Raw genomic sequence first — 13,276 nt, 5'->3', positions numbered from 1 at the left:
GGGTTTTATCCCTCCCAGCACCAAGGATGCCCCAGGCAGCTCCCTGGCAGTGCCACTGTGAGTGCCCCTCACTGTGCTCCTGTCCCATGGGAAGAGCCCAGTGTTGAGTGCTGGCTCCCAGCAGTCATTTACAGCACACAGCCCATGCCAGGGCTCCCACAAGACAGACAATCCCACAATCTTCCTTCAGCCCTGTTGCTGCTGGGAGCTTGAATTTCTGTCAGCCTTGAGAAGTGGTTTGTTTTTCAAGACTCTATTAAAGGAGCTGTTATTCAAAATCCGCTTTTACTTTAGAAGGGGATTGCTTTCCGTCTCTCCTTTTATCTCCAAACATGTCAAATCAGCAAAAGCACAGAGTGAAAAACATGCACCCAAGAAGTTATATTTAGAAACTGGTTAGTCCGTATTTAACATTCCTGTCAGTGCTTACCCTGCTTTGCATGTCTGGACTGGTGTTAAATTAAATTAAATACATGCAAGCATGACATTTATTATTCTAGAGCTCAGCACAGGAATAACAAAACTGCCTATCTAATTTCACTGCCACAAATCCTGGAAATGTGGCTTCAAATAGTATGTTCTTATGATTATCTAAAATTCTTCCTGCATTTCAGTAAATCAAGGAGAGGTCAGCTCTGGGGAAAACTAAAAAATAACAGCTTAAAACACTCTCCATGAGGAGAAACTGTGCTCCTTTAGAGATTCACTCGGGGCTCCAGCACGGGGTATCCTCATGTGGAGGGTGCTCACTGCAGTGGCTTTGTTCATGTGAATGAGTAAAGGAAGCAAAGCTGCTGTTTTCTGGATGGGTTGAGTCTGGTTTTGGCCACACACCTGATGAGGCTCCCTGGCTGCAGGGCACAGCATGGGCATGGGTAAGCTCAGGACTTTCTAGGGTGATAACTGAAAAAGTGGGTGAGGTGCAAATCCAGGGTCCCTTGCAGCCCTGCATTTCTGAGATGAGCATGCAGCTCTTTGGCCACCACCACTCCTCTAGTTACCAGAGTGATTTTCACAAGATCAGATGATTTGGAAGGCAGAGGTGCCAAGGCAGAAGGCACATGTTGTGGTGTGACCCCGTCCCACAGCGCAGCAGGCTCAGGGCAGGGCAGAGCACTCGCCCTTCCCAAATCCCAGTATTGCCATCAAACCCCACTGCTTCCTGCTCCAGGAGAAGAGGGAGTGAATGGTGTTTGCTTATCTTCTTTATACACTCAAAGCATCATGTTTTGGTTAAAAATAATATTGTTTCAGTGTTCAAAATCCTCCCCTTGACTTGGCACTTCTGCTTAAGCATAAAGTGCTTTGCAGCAATAGCCAGGCTTCAGGCTTGCCATTTGTTTCTAATTAAGGATTTGAACGATTCCATGGAAATTAAATACATGCAAGTGTAGCATTCCTTAAAGTTCAGTGTTTACTTAAAGAGTTTATTACTTATTTTTACTGGAATAATGCAGAATGGAGTCAGTAAGGTGAACCTTTTCCCAATGGACTTTTCTCTGCAAAAACCTGCGGAAGGAAGGAGGTAATAGGAATATGTTTGAATGAAATTACAACAAAGAGATGCTTTGCTTTCTAGACATCCCCACTGCCTGGACTTCTCCCCTTTCTAGTCTGGCCAGGGAAAGTTTTCTGTGCTTTTAACCCCTCCATGGAGGGGGCTGTGTGTGGAAGATGTTATGAGCAACTTGGCTTGGCAAAGAGAGGTGTGGCATGGGGTAGATGGAAGATCCCATTGACTCCAACTACACCAGGGCAGGAGGAAGCCTTGGGAGCAAGCTGGAGATGTGAGAGTAGATCTAAAATGGAGAGGTTTGGGAGGACAGGGCCTTGGAGGTTTTACAACCCACAAACTTGGTGAGGGGCTGTGATTGTCCCAAGCCACAATTTCTATGAGACTTTCTGCCCACTCTGCTTCTTGTTTGCATCAACAGCCATGGTGTTAGCAGGATCTGACTGATGTGCTGTGGGGTCTGAGCAGCTCCCCATGTCTTACTAAGGGAAATGCTGGGCTAACCCTGGTGAATTGCACTTTTCACTAGCTGCTTCACCAGGGCTTTTTGCATTGGATGTTCATTCACAGCCGGTTGTAATCCAAAGAACACAGTTCCTTTTCAAGGTAGGAAATGTGTTTTGCCTAATAGGCTGTTGGTTTAACTCCCTGGCTAAATGAAGCAACCTGAGACCAAAAATCCCACTTCCTCCATTGCAAATATCCCACCAAGACCTTGGGTGTCACCTGTGCTCCAGCCTTCCCTCCTTTGAGGTGTCGGCCAACAGTTTGTGCTGACTCGGTCGCTCCTTTCATCAGCACAGCACAGCAAGCCCAAGGAAGCAGCAGCATTGGCAGTGCTGCTGAGACTGCTGTGTTCCTTTAGGGAAAGCCAGGTTCCTGCACGTGGGGGAGGAGGTGGACGGCGTGGACATGCGGGCAGAGGTGGGGCTGCTGAGCCGCAACGTGGCGGTGGCGGGCGAGATGGAGCCGCGCTGCTACGAGTACAGCAGCCAGCTCTGCTCCTTCTTCCCCTTCGACACCTTCGGCGGCCACATCAAGGTAGGCTGAGCCCTTTGCTGTCCTTTCCTCCTTCTGGACACACCTGCACACACCAAGGAAGGCAAGATGCAGATGGGAAAATTCCTCATTGAGCAAGCAACCTCTGCCCACAGCCCAGCAGATCCACCCTCTGGCTGCTGCCTGTGCTTTGGCTTTGAGGTGCATGTCCTGCTCCTGCAGGCACTGCTCAGCCAGTGAGGCTGGTGATCAACACACTTGAGATAGTCTCCACATCCTAATCCCAACTTTCCCTAGATTTTGGTGGTGCTTAGCCCAGGAAGTTCAATTTGAACCCAGCTGGCTGAAACTCGTGGAAAATGATAAATATAAATTGCTTTCCTTCTGCAGTTAGGTTAAACGTGTCTATGGCAGCAGGGGGAAATCGAAGAGCAGCCCCTCTCTCCAGCCACACACTCCCCTCCACACAGTAAATCTTTCCAGCAGATTCAGTGCAACCCTTCCTAGGCCTGTGTTCCCTCTCCTTGCCCTCAACAGACTCCTGTGTTTCTTGACTGCTGTTCTCTTGTTCTCCAGATTGGTCTTGGTTTTAAGGCTACCCACATTGAAGGTCTAGAGCTGAAACACATGGGCCAGCAGACAATGGGGCATTACCCAATTCACTTCCATATGGCTGGAGACGTGGATGAGAAAGGAGGCTACAACCCTCCCACGTATGTGAAGGAAACCTCCATCCACAACACCTTCTCCCGCTGTGTCACAGTCCATGGATCCAATGGTTTACTGGTAAGGAGTCCCAGTGTCTGCCTTAGAGAGATAGACAGCAGCAAAAACACTTCCTCATAGCTTAATTATTGCAGAATTCTGTGTTTTGTTGTTAAAGCCAATGCCTGACTCTTCCCACCCTGGATACACAAGGAGTACACAACGTGCCAGTGTGGCACTGGGGGCTGTGAGTGGCTCAGGGTGGTCAGAGCATTTGTCTGGGTGCTGCAGACCAGCCCACCTCTAATGAGTGGTTGGATCTTTCTGTAGACACAGAGTTTGCTATTTAAAGAGGATAATCAGAAGCTTTAAGATGTGCCTCATCTTTCCTGTAATAAAGGTTTGGGTTTGCAATGCCAGCCATAGCATTAAGCACCCACAGAGCTGTGATTTGCTAGAGTTGCACTCCACAACAAGAAATCCTTTAGGATAAATCTCTAGGATGACTGATGGTTACCAGACAAGTTACAGCACACCAGAGATGTCAAGAACATGTTCAGATTCTCCCCAGATCTAGGGGTACCTTTGTTTTTGGGGTAAGGATGCTGGACCTGTTTGTGAACAGAGAAGCATAGTGGGTGATGTGATGGTTAGAGGCTGTCTTGGACATGGTGATCACAAAATTATAGCAGTTTTCTATTCTTGGAAAAGTAAGGAGGTGGGTCAGCAGAACAGCTGCCTTAGATTTCCAGGGGGAAGAGTTTGGGAGCCTGGCTGACAGAATCCCTTGAGAAGCAGGTCCTGAAGGGCAGAAGAGTCCAGGGAGAGTGGGTGATCTTCAAGAAGGAAATCTTGAAGGTGCAGGATTTCTCTAGACAAAGGACTCTCACCCATTCAGTGACATGGCAACGTATTCCAAAAGGAAAAATTGCATCTGAGCCCTCAAGGGGAGAATTTGTACTGTTAAGAGCCCTGCTGCTATATATAACAGAATTTTAAGTGGAAACATATCATTGGCAGTTGTAACCTGGAATGGTCACTGTGCATTAGGAGTTCATACCTCTAGAAGTGCCAGCATTGGAAGGGAGAGTCCCAGGCATAATTAAAATGTGTAGAAGTTGAACAAAGGGCACTTAATTGCAGTTCCAGAAGCAGAGCAGCTTTTATCTGCTACTTATGAATCTGAGGGTTTGGGTTTGACCTCTGTCCTTCTAAGTTTACAGCATGATCTTGAAAACCTACCAAATGAACATGGCTTCTGAATTAAAGAGAGATTTTACTGCATAAATTATATAAGTCATTCAGGGTCATATGGCATTTGCCCAATCTGAAGCTGCCAGGAGAGGGGCTTAGTAGACAATTAATGAGCAGAGTGGCAGCATTGCAGGTCTCATTTGTGACACTGTGTCACACTGCCACCAGTGGCACCACAAGCACATCCTCTGGCTGCACAGCTGCTGACGAGCTGCAGCTGCTTCTGGATCCAATGGGAGATCTTCATTCCTGGTTGCCAAACCAAATACCCAGAGCCTGGCATTTTTCTTATCAGTCAGATGGATGGGCTCATGCAGAGAATTTGGAAATAGTTTTGTCTCTTGTGCTTTCTCTGGGCAGCCACTGTGCCGTGGGGGATCTGTGGTGTAGGAATCTCAAGCTTTTCCAGCCAAGATGGCAAAGTGAAATTCAGACAGGCTGATGTAGCTGATGAAAGCAACTTGATTCTATTGCTGTTATTGAACAACCACAATTCCCTAAATGATCAAAATTTGCCTTTGTGACAAGGCACCCAAGAGAAATCTTATAATTTAGGGCATTAGTTAGTCAATATAATCCCTCTTGATTTTAGTTTATCAAAATGTGTGAATATGAAGCTCTCCCTGTTAGTTTTCTTTGTGTTTTTTAAACTCATAATTATTGCTGATGGCTGAAAAGAAAGCCCTGGTGATCTAAAGCAATCTGATCAAGTTTGTTCAGTTGCATCACAGAAAATGTGCTCCAATAGTTGCATCACTTAGGTGTTGTTTCATGGCTCTGATACTCATCTGCAGTCAGCAGCTCCATGCCCTGATTCTTCAGGTGATCCCACCACAATCTCCTCATCTGCTTTCTGACTCTAATTTCCTTCCTTTCCTCTTCCTTCTCCCCCAGATATATTCAAAGACACCCACATGGGTCTCTGATGATAACTGCAGCAGTTATTATATACATTTCCCTGTTGCCTATTATCTTTTCACTTGGGCAGCACCACCTGTTTCTACATGCAAGAACACCTTCCATGCAAACAGGGATGAGCTCTGTCTTTCCCCAGGTAACATTCATTCCCTCTGAGATCAGGTAGATCCAAAGTGTACTTTGCTGAGGGAAATTTTGCCTTAATGATGTGCACAAACCACACTTTGGAAATAGCCATAAAAATTCTAGCTGGACTATTAGACCTCAGCATAGCACAGCACTTAATGATGTCTTTAACATTAAGCTGTTGATTTCAGAGGTGCTTCTTGCATGAGTGTTGTACAGTACCTGTGCAAATGTTTTAATAAATGGGAGAGTGGCATCAGTTTGCTGTAATTAAAGCAGGAAGGTAATTTCCATACAGGTTCTCCTGCTTGCTTTGCTGTCACTTTTCTCATGTCACTTCAGAGATACTCACAGATACTGAAAAGTCTAGGAGAAAAGAGTATCCAGTCATTTCTGATGACAGGTATTTCTCTGTGGGTCTGCACAGTCTGATAGAAGTGGCTGTCTCAAGGTTAGCTCACCTCATTGATGGGTTATTCCACACTTGTCTGTAAATTCAAATTAGCTGAGAGGCACAGAGAATCATTCTGGAAACGAATCTGTAGAAATCAGTTTCTCACCATAATTATTGTTTTAAAATGCAATAGTTACCCAATGTTTTATGCAATATATTGGCCAAAAAACCTAGCACTGCAATCCCAGGGGTGAAACTTTGCTCTTATTCCCACTCTCTCCACTAGATCCCAGTGGGCAAGCTAAAATAGAAGCAGCCACTGGGGAAGAAAATTAAATGGGAGTCAGTAAATAGTGCAAGGGAGACCTGCATTTAATGGAATAAGAGGTTGTGCTATCTAACAGCTCCAGTGGTATCTGCTTTACTAATCCAGCTATACTTCACAGCAATTGTTTTGCCAGGAAGGGAATTGTCTGGCTCAAAATTACTCATGGTTAATGTAAGATTATGGACTATTAGCAAGGTTTTAATCAAAGAAAAAAACAAAATACATTAGAAAAGTGATTTTGGAACAAGCATCTTGTTTGCTATCCAAGCATTTCAGTAGTGGGTTTGTGCATGAAAACAGGCACAGGAGACAAGTTAGAGGTGAGAGATGGCTTATGGGGAAAAAATTAACCAAAGAGAAGGTGACAAATGCCTGAGGGACCAGATCCCTGGCTGATAACTCCCTGTAGTCCTGTGGGCTCTCAGGGATGAGTTAGGAGAACAGAAGCTGGTGGCTCTGAGCCTCTCTGCCAGTGCACAGCCCTCTCTGGCCCTGCTCCTGTTCTCTCCCTGTTCTGGAGCTGGGATCCCCTGGGATAGCACTCCCCTGCTTTGCCCCAGCTGAGTCTGGCACTGCAGGTTTCCATGTCCCTGACCTGGTGCAAGGTTGTGCTGGTTGGAAAGATAAATGGCTGAAGTGGCAAACATTTCCCTAGGGAATCTGCTTCCATCATCTAAATGTCCCAACACCATTGCTTATGTGTCTTTTTGGTATTACTGTCCTGTGAGGGAAAGCTAATAGGATTCAGTGGCAGTTTCTGTGAAATTCTGACATCTCTGTGGTTAAAAGATTTCCTCTACATGTTGGAAACCTTCTGAATGTTGCTCACTCTCCTGAAATCTTCTGTGCTGTAAACTTTTATCATAACAAGGCTGGGATAGTTCATTCTTCCAGGGTGTACAGTTTAGTGCATATGCTTTACACTTAACTAAAGAAGGCTAAACCTTGCAAAATCTATCTTTTTTTTTTGGACCAGGGAAGTTAGCAGTGAATTTCAGTGAGGTAACTTTATGGACTGTACCATTTTGCAGGTCATTTTAGCAGTGCTTAATTTACTGTGATGACTTGTGCTTAGAGATTTGAGTATTTACACTGGAGCATGGATGCTACATAATAGAAGTCTGTGTGGTTGTAAGCCAGTAATGAATTTGGCAAGCAAAGTGTTTGTTCTCATGTGAAAACATATTTGTAATCATTTCAACACCAATCCTGGGATTTTATTTGAAATTGGTGCTCCTTGCCCCAGGAATGAGGCATGAAGGTGGCAGAGAAGTCTCAAGCCTGTTTACAAAAGCAGTTCAAGCACTTGAATGCCCAAGCCCTTGGTCTCTCTGACACCATGATGAACAGGTTTTCTATCCAGGTTAATACTGCCCTTTGTCCCCTGACAATTACTGTTCCATCAGAAGCATTTAGAAGAACACATTTGTGGCAGGTTAACCTTCACCAGGGAGGTTTCCTGAGTCCAAGGTGATTGATGGGTGGTGGCTGATGGGAACAGCAAGGAAAAAGCCCAGACCTTCCCCTGGTCAGTGGAGACCTGAAATTAATTTTCTATATCCCAGATATAGTCACTGACAACTGACTTGCTGGACACACTTGCTGCATGCCCAAGGGCTGTTGCTTCCCCTCTTGTCCTATCCTTAGGCTTCAAACTCACATTCCTGCTCTCAGACCTTCCAGTGGTGTGTGCAGTGTTGTTCTGCCCAACCAAGGGTGTCCCAGTGTTAGCAACATCCAAACCAAAACCAGAACAGCATTGATTAACACCAGCTGATCTGTCTCAGGGTCAAGCAAGACTTCTGTCAACAACTAGAAATAAAGATCAGGTCAAACCTAAAACAAGCCAGCTTGTCTGGAAAACAACTTTCTGCCTCTCTGATAGCCTGGAAAAATATTTTTTTATCTCAGCTGCATTTTTGAGTTGCATTTTACGTAGCTGCTCATGTAACTCCACATGAAGATGAATGAGCCCAGATGTGATTTGAATGTCTAATTCCTCTCCTCACCCCCCACCCTGCGTTTTTTCCAGCCCCATGCTAAGACAGTCTCTGATTTCACAGGCAAACAAAAGAATGGAATGAGCATTTCCTAGGTGATGACAAATTCTAATTAAGTGTTAGAGTTATTGCTTAGACTATAAGCTCTTAAGGGCTTAAGAGAGGGATTTTCCTTTTGGTTTTGGTTATAGATCCTGAGTTTAAAAGGGTGCTGAGGCTCCTATGTGCCATCCCACTAATGTTTGTTCTAACTGTGCAGTGGCTGAAGCATAAAACCTCAGCACTGACCTTTGTTTTGTGCCCACAGGTGAAGGATGTGGTGGGTTATGACGCTCTGGGCCATTGTTTTTTCACGGAGGATGGACCAGAGGAGAGGAACACGTTTGAGCACTGCCTGGGGCTGCTGGTGAAACCCAGCACGCTGCTCCCCTCGGACCGCGACAGCAGGATGTGCAAGCTCATCACCGAGGGAGCCTACCCAGGCTACATCCCCAAGCCCAGGCAGGACTGCAGGTCAGTGCCAGCCTTCCTTTCCTCCTCCTTCTCCTTGCAGGACTTAGCCAGAACAGACAGCATCCTGTGTAAGGGGTTATGTAGGCATCTGTAGGGGTCTGGGCTGTTTGTTTGCCCCAAGTTTGGGAGAGCGGCTTCCTTGTGCTGTTCAGATGCCTACAGATCCAGGGTGTACTTTTAACTTTTGCATCAAGTCCATGGAGATGGTTCCCACCTAAAACATTGTAAATCTTTCTGTCAAAGTGTGCAGCCCTGCCTTATGCCTTGTGGAGTCTTGAGCCCAAGGGCTCAGCAAAAAGTTGCTGAGTTCAGAGTGGGCCATGCTCTGACATTCGTGTGCTCATCTCAAATGGCAGCTGGCTTTGAAAAGATTTCAGTGTCATCCATTTTGTCCTCAGAACAAACTGAGGTTTTGTTCAAGCAAAGGTATTTTTAACTTTTTAGTTTGGCAAGGGAGAGAGAGGAATTCATGCAATGCTCTTTTTCACATCAATGTTTGTTTATGAAATACACATATTGTCCCCATTCTTAAAATAAGGATTAGTTGGCCATTGTGCTCATTTTCCACTGATAATCCATTTAATAGTCGTAGGGATGTATTTTGTGTGTCATTTTGAAGACTGTTACATGAACGAGCACTTTCCAGTGGAACAGTGTTATGGTACTTTGATCTTCCCTGTATTCCTTCATAAAAGAATTCAAGGTCTGATCAGAAAAACAGCTCAGCTTGTTTTGCACTGGGCTCATCCAGTCTGGAATGAGTACACAAACACTAATCCCAGTGCAGGGACAGGGGATGAGCACCAGCTGTGGCTCCCTCAGCTTGGGAGAGGCAGCAGGGAGCTGCTGCTAGGAATTAAAACAATGGGATTGTGCCAAGTGACACCATAACCTGCCCAATCCATGAATCTGAAGAATGGGATTAGGATGAAACACAGGTCTCTGTGGAAATACACTGTCCTTGCCCTTGCCTGTGCAGCAGGAGGTGGTCTATAAATAATCCAAATTTATTTGTTTCTAGGCCAATCCCATGGCCAAAATAGAAAAATTTTGCTATGTTTTCATGGTAAAAGTCAGACAAACGGAAATGCATCAGCAAAATCAGTTGGCCTAAAGACCCTGTGAAGTCCCCCATGGGAAAATTAAAATAGACATAAGGGTTCCATAGGTTCATATCCTGCAGAAGGGCAAATCTCACCCAGCAAATTTAGGGGCCAGCCTGTTTCCTGTGCCTGTTGGTTAATGAATTCTGTATGTCACAGGATGGACAGTGATGGATGGGTTGATCTGTCTTCCTTGATGGGAATGTTTCAATTAAGAGTCTTTTATGTGCATTAGACAAATGGAATGCTTTTGTCCCAAAAGAAATGTGCAGAAGGGTGGGAGCAAATAAAGTTAATCAATCACAGCAGCTCTTGGAAAAGGCAGGTATGGGGGTACACTTGGAAAGCCTTTAATAGACAATTCATTGGGTTCTTGATTAAACAAGTCTCTAATGAACCCAAGGGCTTATGTGGGGGCAAAGCTCTTTTCTGTGACTTGTACAACAACATATTTACCTTATCATAAAACATGATTGACACCTGACAGCTTCATAGCAGGCTTGGAATTGCAGTGGAAATTCCTCATTTAATACATGGTGTTTTAAAAGATAAGGCCATGTTCTCTGTCAAACCACAGAGGACACGAGATATGAGAAGAGAAAGAAAAAACACATTCCTCTTGCCCCTGGGCAGGACCCCTTATCTGGGCAGGTATCAGCCCTGCCTGCACTGGGGGAGTTTATGGGTGAGTGTTTTGTGCTCAAAGTGTCATTTTTGTGTTATTCTTTGTTTTCCTGACCTGCAGTGCTGTATCCACCTTCTGGATAGCCAACCCACACAACAACCTTATAAACTGTGCAGCTGCTGGATCTGAAGTGAGTGCACAAGTTTCTTATTTGGTAACAGCTCAGGCCAGTGACAGCCCTGCAGGGCTGAGGGAGGCTCTCACTGGAATAAAACCTGTTTTTGTGACACTGACAATTTGGCAACTGTTTGATTGAGACGCACATTAATGTGGCTGGTGCCACCAATAAAAATAATGGTCTTACTTTTGCTCCACAATTCTTGTCATTTGCTGTTTCTAGAGCTGGATTTAACAAAATTCCACAGTGTGCAGCCTGAATAGATTAAATAAATGTGACTGTGGAGTCACAGAGAAGCCTTTGGCAATGATATTGTTGATTGCAGTACAGTAGTGGTGCTCTGAAATTTCAGTCAGCCCTAATGCTAATTCCACAGGCATTTCTGGTCACATCAGGAGCCCTTATTGTCCTGAGAAGACATAAAACCAAGAAAATCAAGCCTAAAACAGAGAGATGGGGGCTTTCCAAAGCCTCCAAATCTTGAGTGCCGATATTGGGACTCCTTGATAAATTTTTATGCAACTGAATAAAATTTGATTTTTACCTTTGGAAAGTCTCACTTATGCTTTAGTACTGATGCCAAAAGTTAAGCTGAGGATCAGAAGGGTGACTGTCAGTGTTCATGTGCTTTGCTGCGAGCGCTACGCGGGTCAGTGCTGTGATTTGTCCTGAAATCTGGCGTACATCTGGTGGCTTTGCTGAGCTCTCCCGGGGCCAGCAAAGCCTCAGAGGTGCCTTGTCTCTCTCAGGAAACAGGATTTTGGTTTGTGCTGCACCACGTGCCGACAGGCCCCTCGGCAGGCATGTACTCCCCTGGCTACTCCGAGCACATGCCGATGGGGAAATTCTCCAACAACCGCGCGCATTCCAACTACCGGGTGAGTCTGCACGCCGTGGGGACCCTGCCCTTGGAGCCAGCAGCATCCCTGGCTCCAGCTGCCCTCCTGAGAGCTGCCAGCGCCTGTGCCTGTGTCTCACTCAGCCCTGCAGCTCGCGGTGCTTGGGGCCCTGCTGCGCTCGGCTCTTGGGCACCCATGGGCCCTGCTCAGGCTGCTCCCTGCCCCTGAGCCCTGAAACTCTGCCCCAGGAGCACCAGCTTGTCTGAGAGCACTCCTCACCTGCCAGGGCTGGCAGTGACCTGAACAGCTTCTCGAGGGATAAACACGGCCGCGTGTCTAATCACATTCTCTGTTACCCCTGGGTGTGCTGTGCTGTGGGGCTGTGTGCTGCTGAGGCTTCAGACTGAAGCAGAGGGTTTGTGTGTATGGGAATACATGCAATTATGAGAAAAGTGCAGCTCTGGAAATTTGCAGCAATTTTGGGGGGTATGTGCAAGTCTGGATAGTCCTGGCAGCCCTCTGTTTTAAATGCCATTAACAGAAGTTGTTCCCAGCATCATGTGGGTGACTTGAGCTTAGAACTGGACGTGGAGTCTGAACATGGAAAGAGCTGTAGAATTTGTAAATATACTGTGATAATTGCATTTCTGTTTTCCTTTAGGCTGGAATGATCATTGATAATGGTGTCAAAACCACCCCAGCCTCTGCCAAGGACAAAAGACCTATCCTGACACTGATTTCTGGGAGGTAAAGTGTTTTGCATAGTTTGATTTGGAGAAGACTTCTCTAAAACACTGACTGAAAGCTATGAAATTGCCCCAAGGAAGTTCACAAGAATCATTGCAATGCCTTTGGGGTGGCTCTTTTTGAGGAAAGGTCTTCACTTAGAAACACCTTGCCATTTCTGATTTCATCTCTCCATTCTCCTTTATAAGGGACCCTCAGCAACCATCCCCAGCCCTTCTGGTTTCATCCTCATTCTTTAGCTCTGAGCTGAGCTGGCATGGATATTACATCTGTCTAGGGTGTAACATTTATTTTTGAATTTTTTAGATAAGGAAGAAAATTTGCTGCCTGGTCAACAGTCCCTCTGGGCAGAACTTGCTGCAAGAGTTTCTTAGGAATAAGAAACTTCAGTATTTTTTTGGAATGATATTGATTTTTTTGCATTCTTTTATAACCTGCTTAATCAGGGAGTACTTATGGCATGGAGATCATGCTTTGATTTCAGATTTCAGTCAAGTTCCAAATCTGACACTGCAGTAATAATCACAGTTAAATTCACAGAGCAATCCTTCATTTCTGCTGCTGTGCACAGCCTCTCTGTGGTGTAATGGAGTAATTCAGAAATAATGGAAACCTCTCTATAGGCTGTATCATATCAGCAGACCTACTATGGTCTGGTGGATTCTGAGAACCCACTCTTTCCCCAGAGATGGCCCCAGAGGATGCTGATGAAAGGGCTGCACTTGCACCCTTCTATCTCATTAGAGGCTGAGTCTGGCTCTTAGTTGCCAACCCCCAGACATTTAAAAGGACTTAAACACTCTCAAATTTCCTAGTTTCTTTCCTAACAGACCAATTGCCTACCCTAACCAACATTCCCCCACAACTGCATTTCTTGACAGAAGAAACTATGTAAGGAAGAGAAGCGTGCTGAAAGCCTCTGCTCAGCAGGGGAGAATGACAACTTTATCTCCTTCTTGTCTCTGGGGTTTGGGTTACCCAGACTGCTGTAGTCATGCTCTGGGCAAGCATTACAGAGATCCATCTTCCTCCCC

The 13,276-nt window shown here is 45.6% G+C and overlaps 1 protein-coding gene across 2 annotated transcripts in view; it reads left to right on the top strand.

Annotated features, from left to right (window-relative positions):
* CEMIP (cell migration inducing hyaluronidase 1) overlaps positions 1-13,276 on the top strand; it is a 99,653-nt gene that overhangs the window by 69,559 nt on the left and 16,818 nt on the right. For both annotated transcript variants that reach the window (XM_056499932.1, XM_056499931.1), the window contains exons 12-17: positions 2,379-2,554; positions 3,089-3,298; positions 8,545-8,750; positions 10,599-10,668; positions 11,406-11,534; positions 12,157-12,242. In XM_056499932.1, the coding sequence (XP_056355907.1) occupies positions 2,379-2,554; positions 3,089-3,298; positions 8,545-8,750; positions 10,599-10,668; positions 11,406-11,534; positions 12,157-12,242 (877 nt within the window). The remainder of the gene's footprint in view (positions 1-2,378; positions 2,555-3,088; positions 3,299-8,544; positions 8,751-10,598; positions 10,669-11,405; positions 11,535-12,156; positions 12,243-13,276) is intronic.

The sequence above is a fragment of the Oenanthe melanoleuca genome, chromosome 10, assembly GCF_029582105.1.
Source record: "Oenanthe melanoleuca isolate GR-GAL-2019-014 chromosome 10, OMel1.0, whole genome shotgun sequence".
Classification (NCBI taxonomy): Eukaryota; Metazoa; Chordata; class Aves; order Passeriformes; family Muscicapidae; genus Oenanthe; species Oenanthe melanoleuca.
The sequence above is the reverse complement of the archived record's forward strand: the minus strand, read 5'-3'. Positions and strand labels throughout refer to the sequence as shown.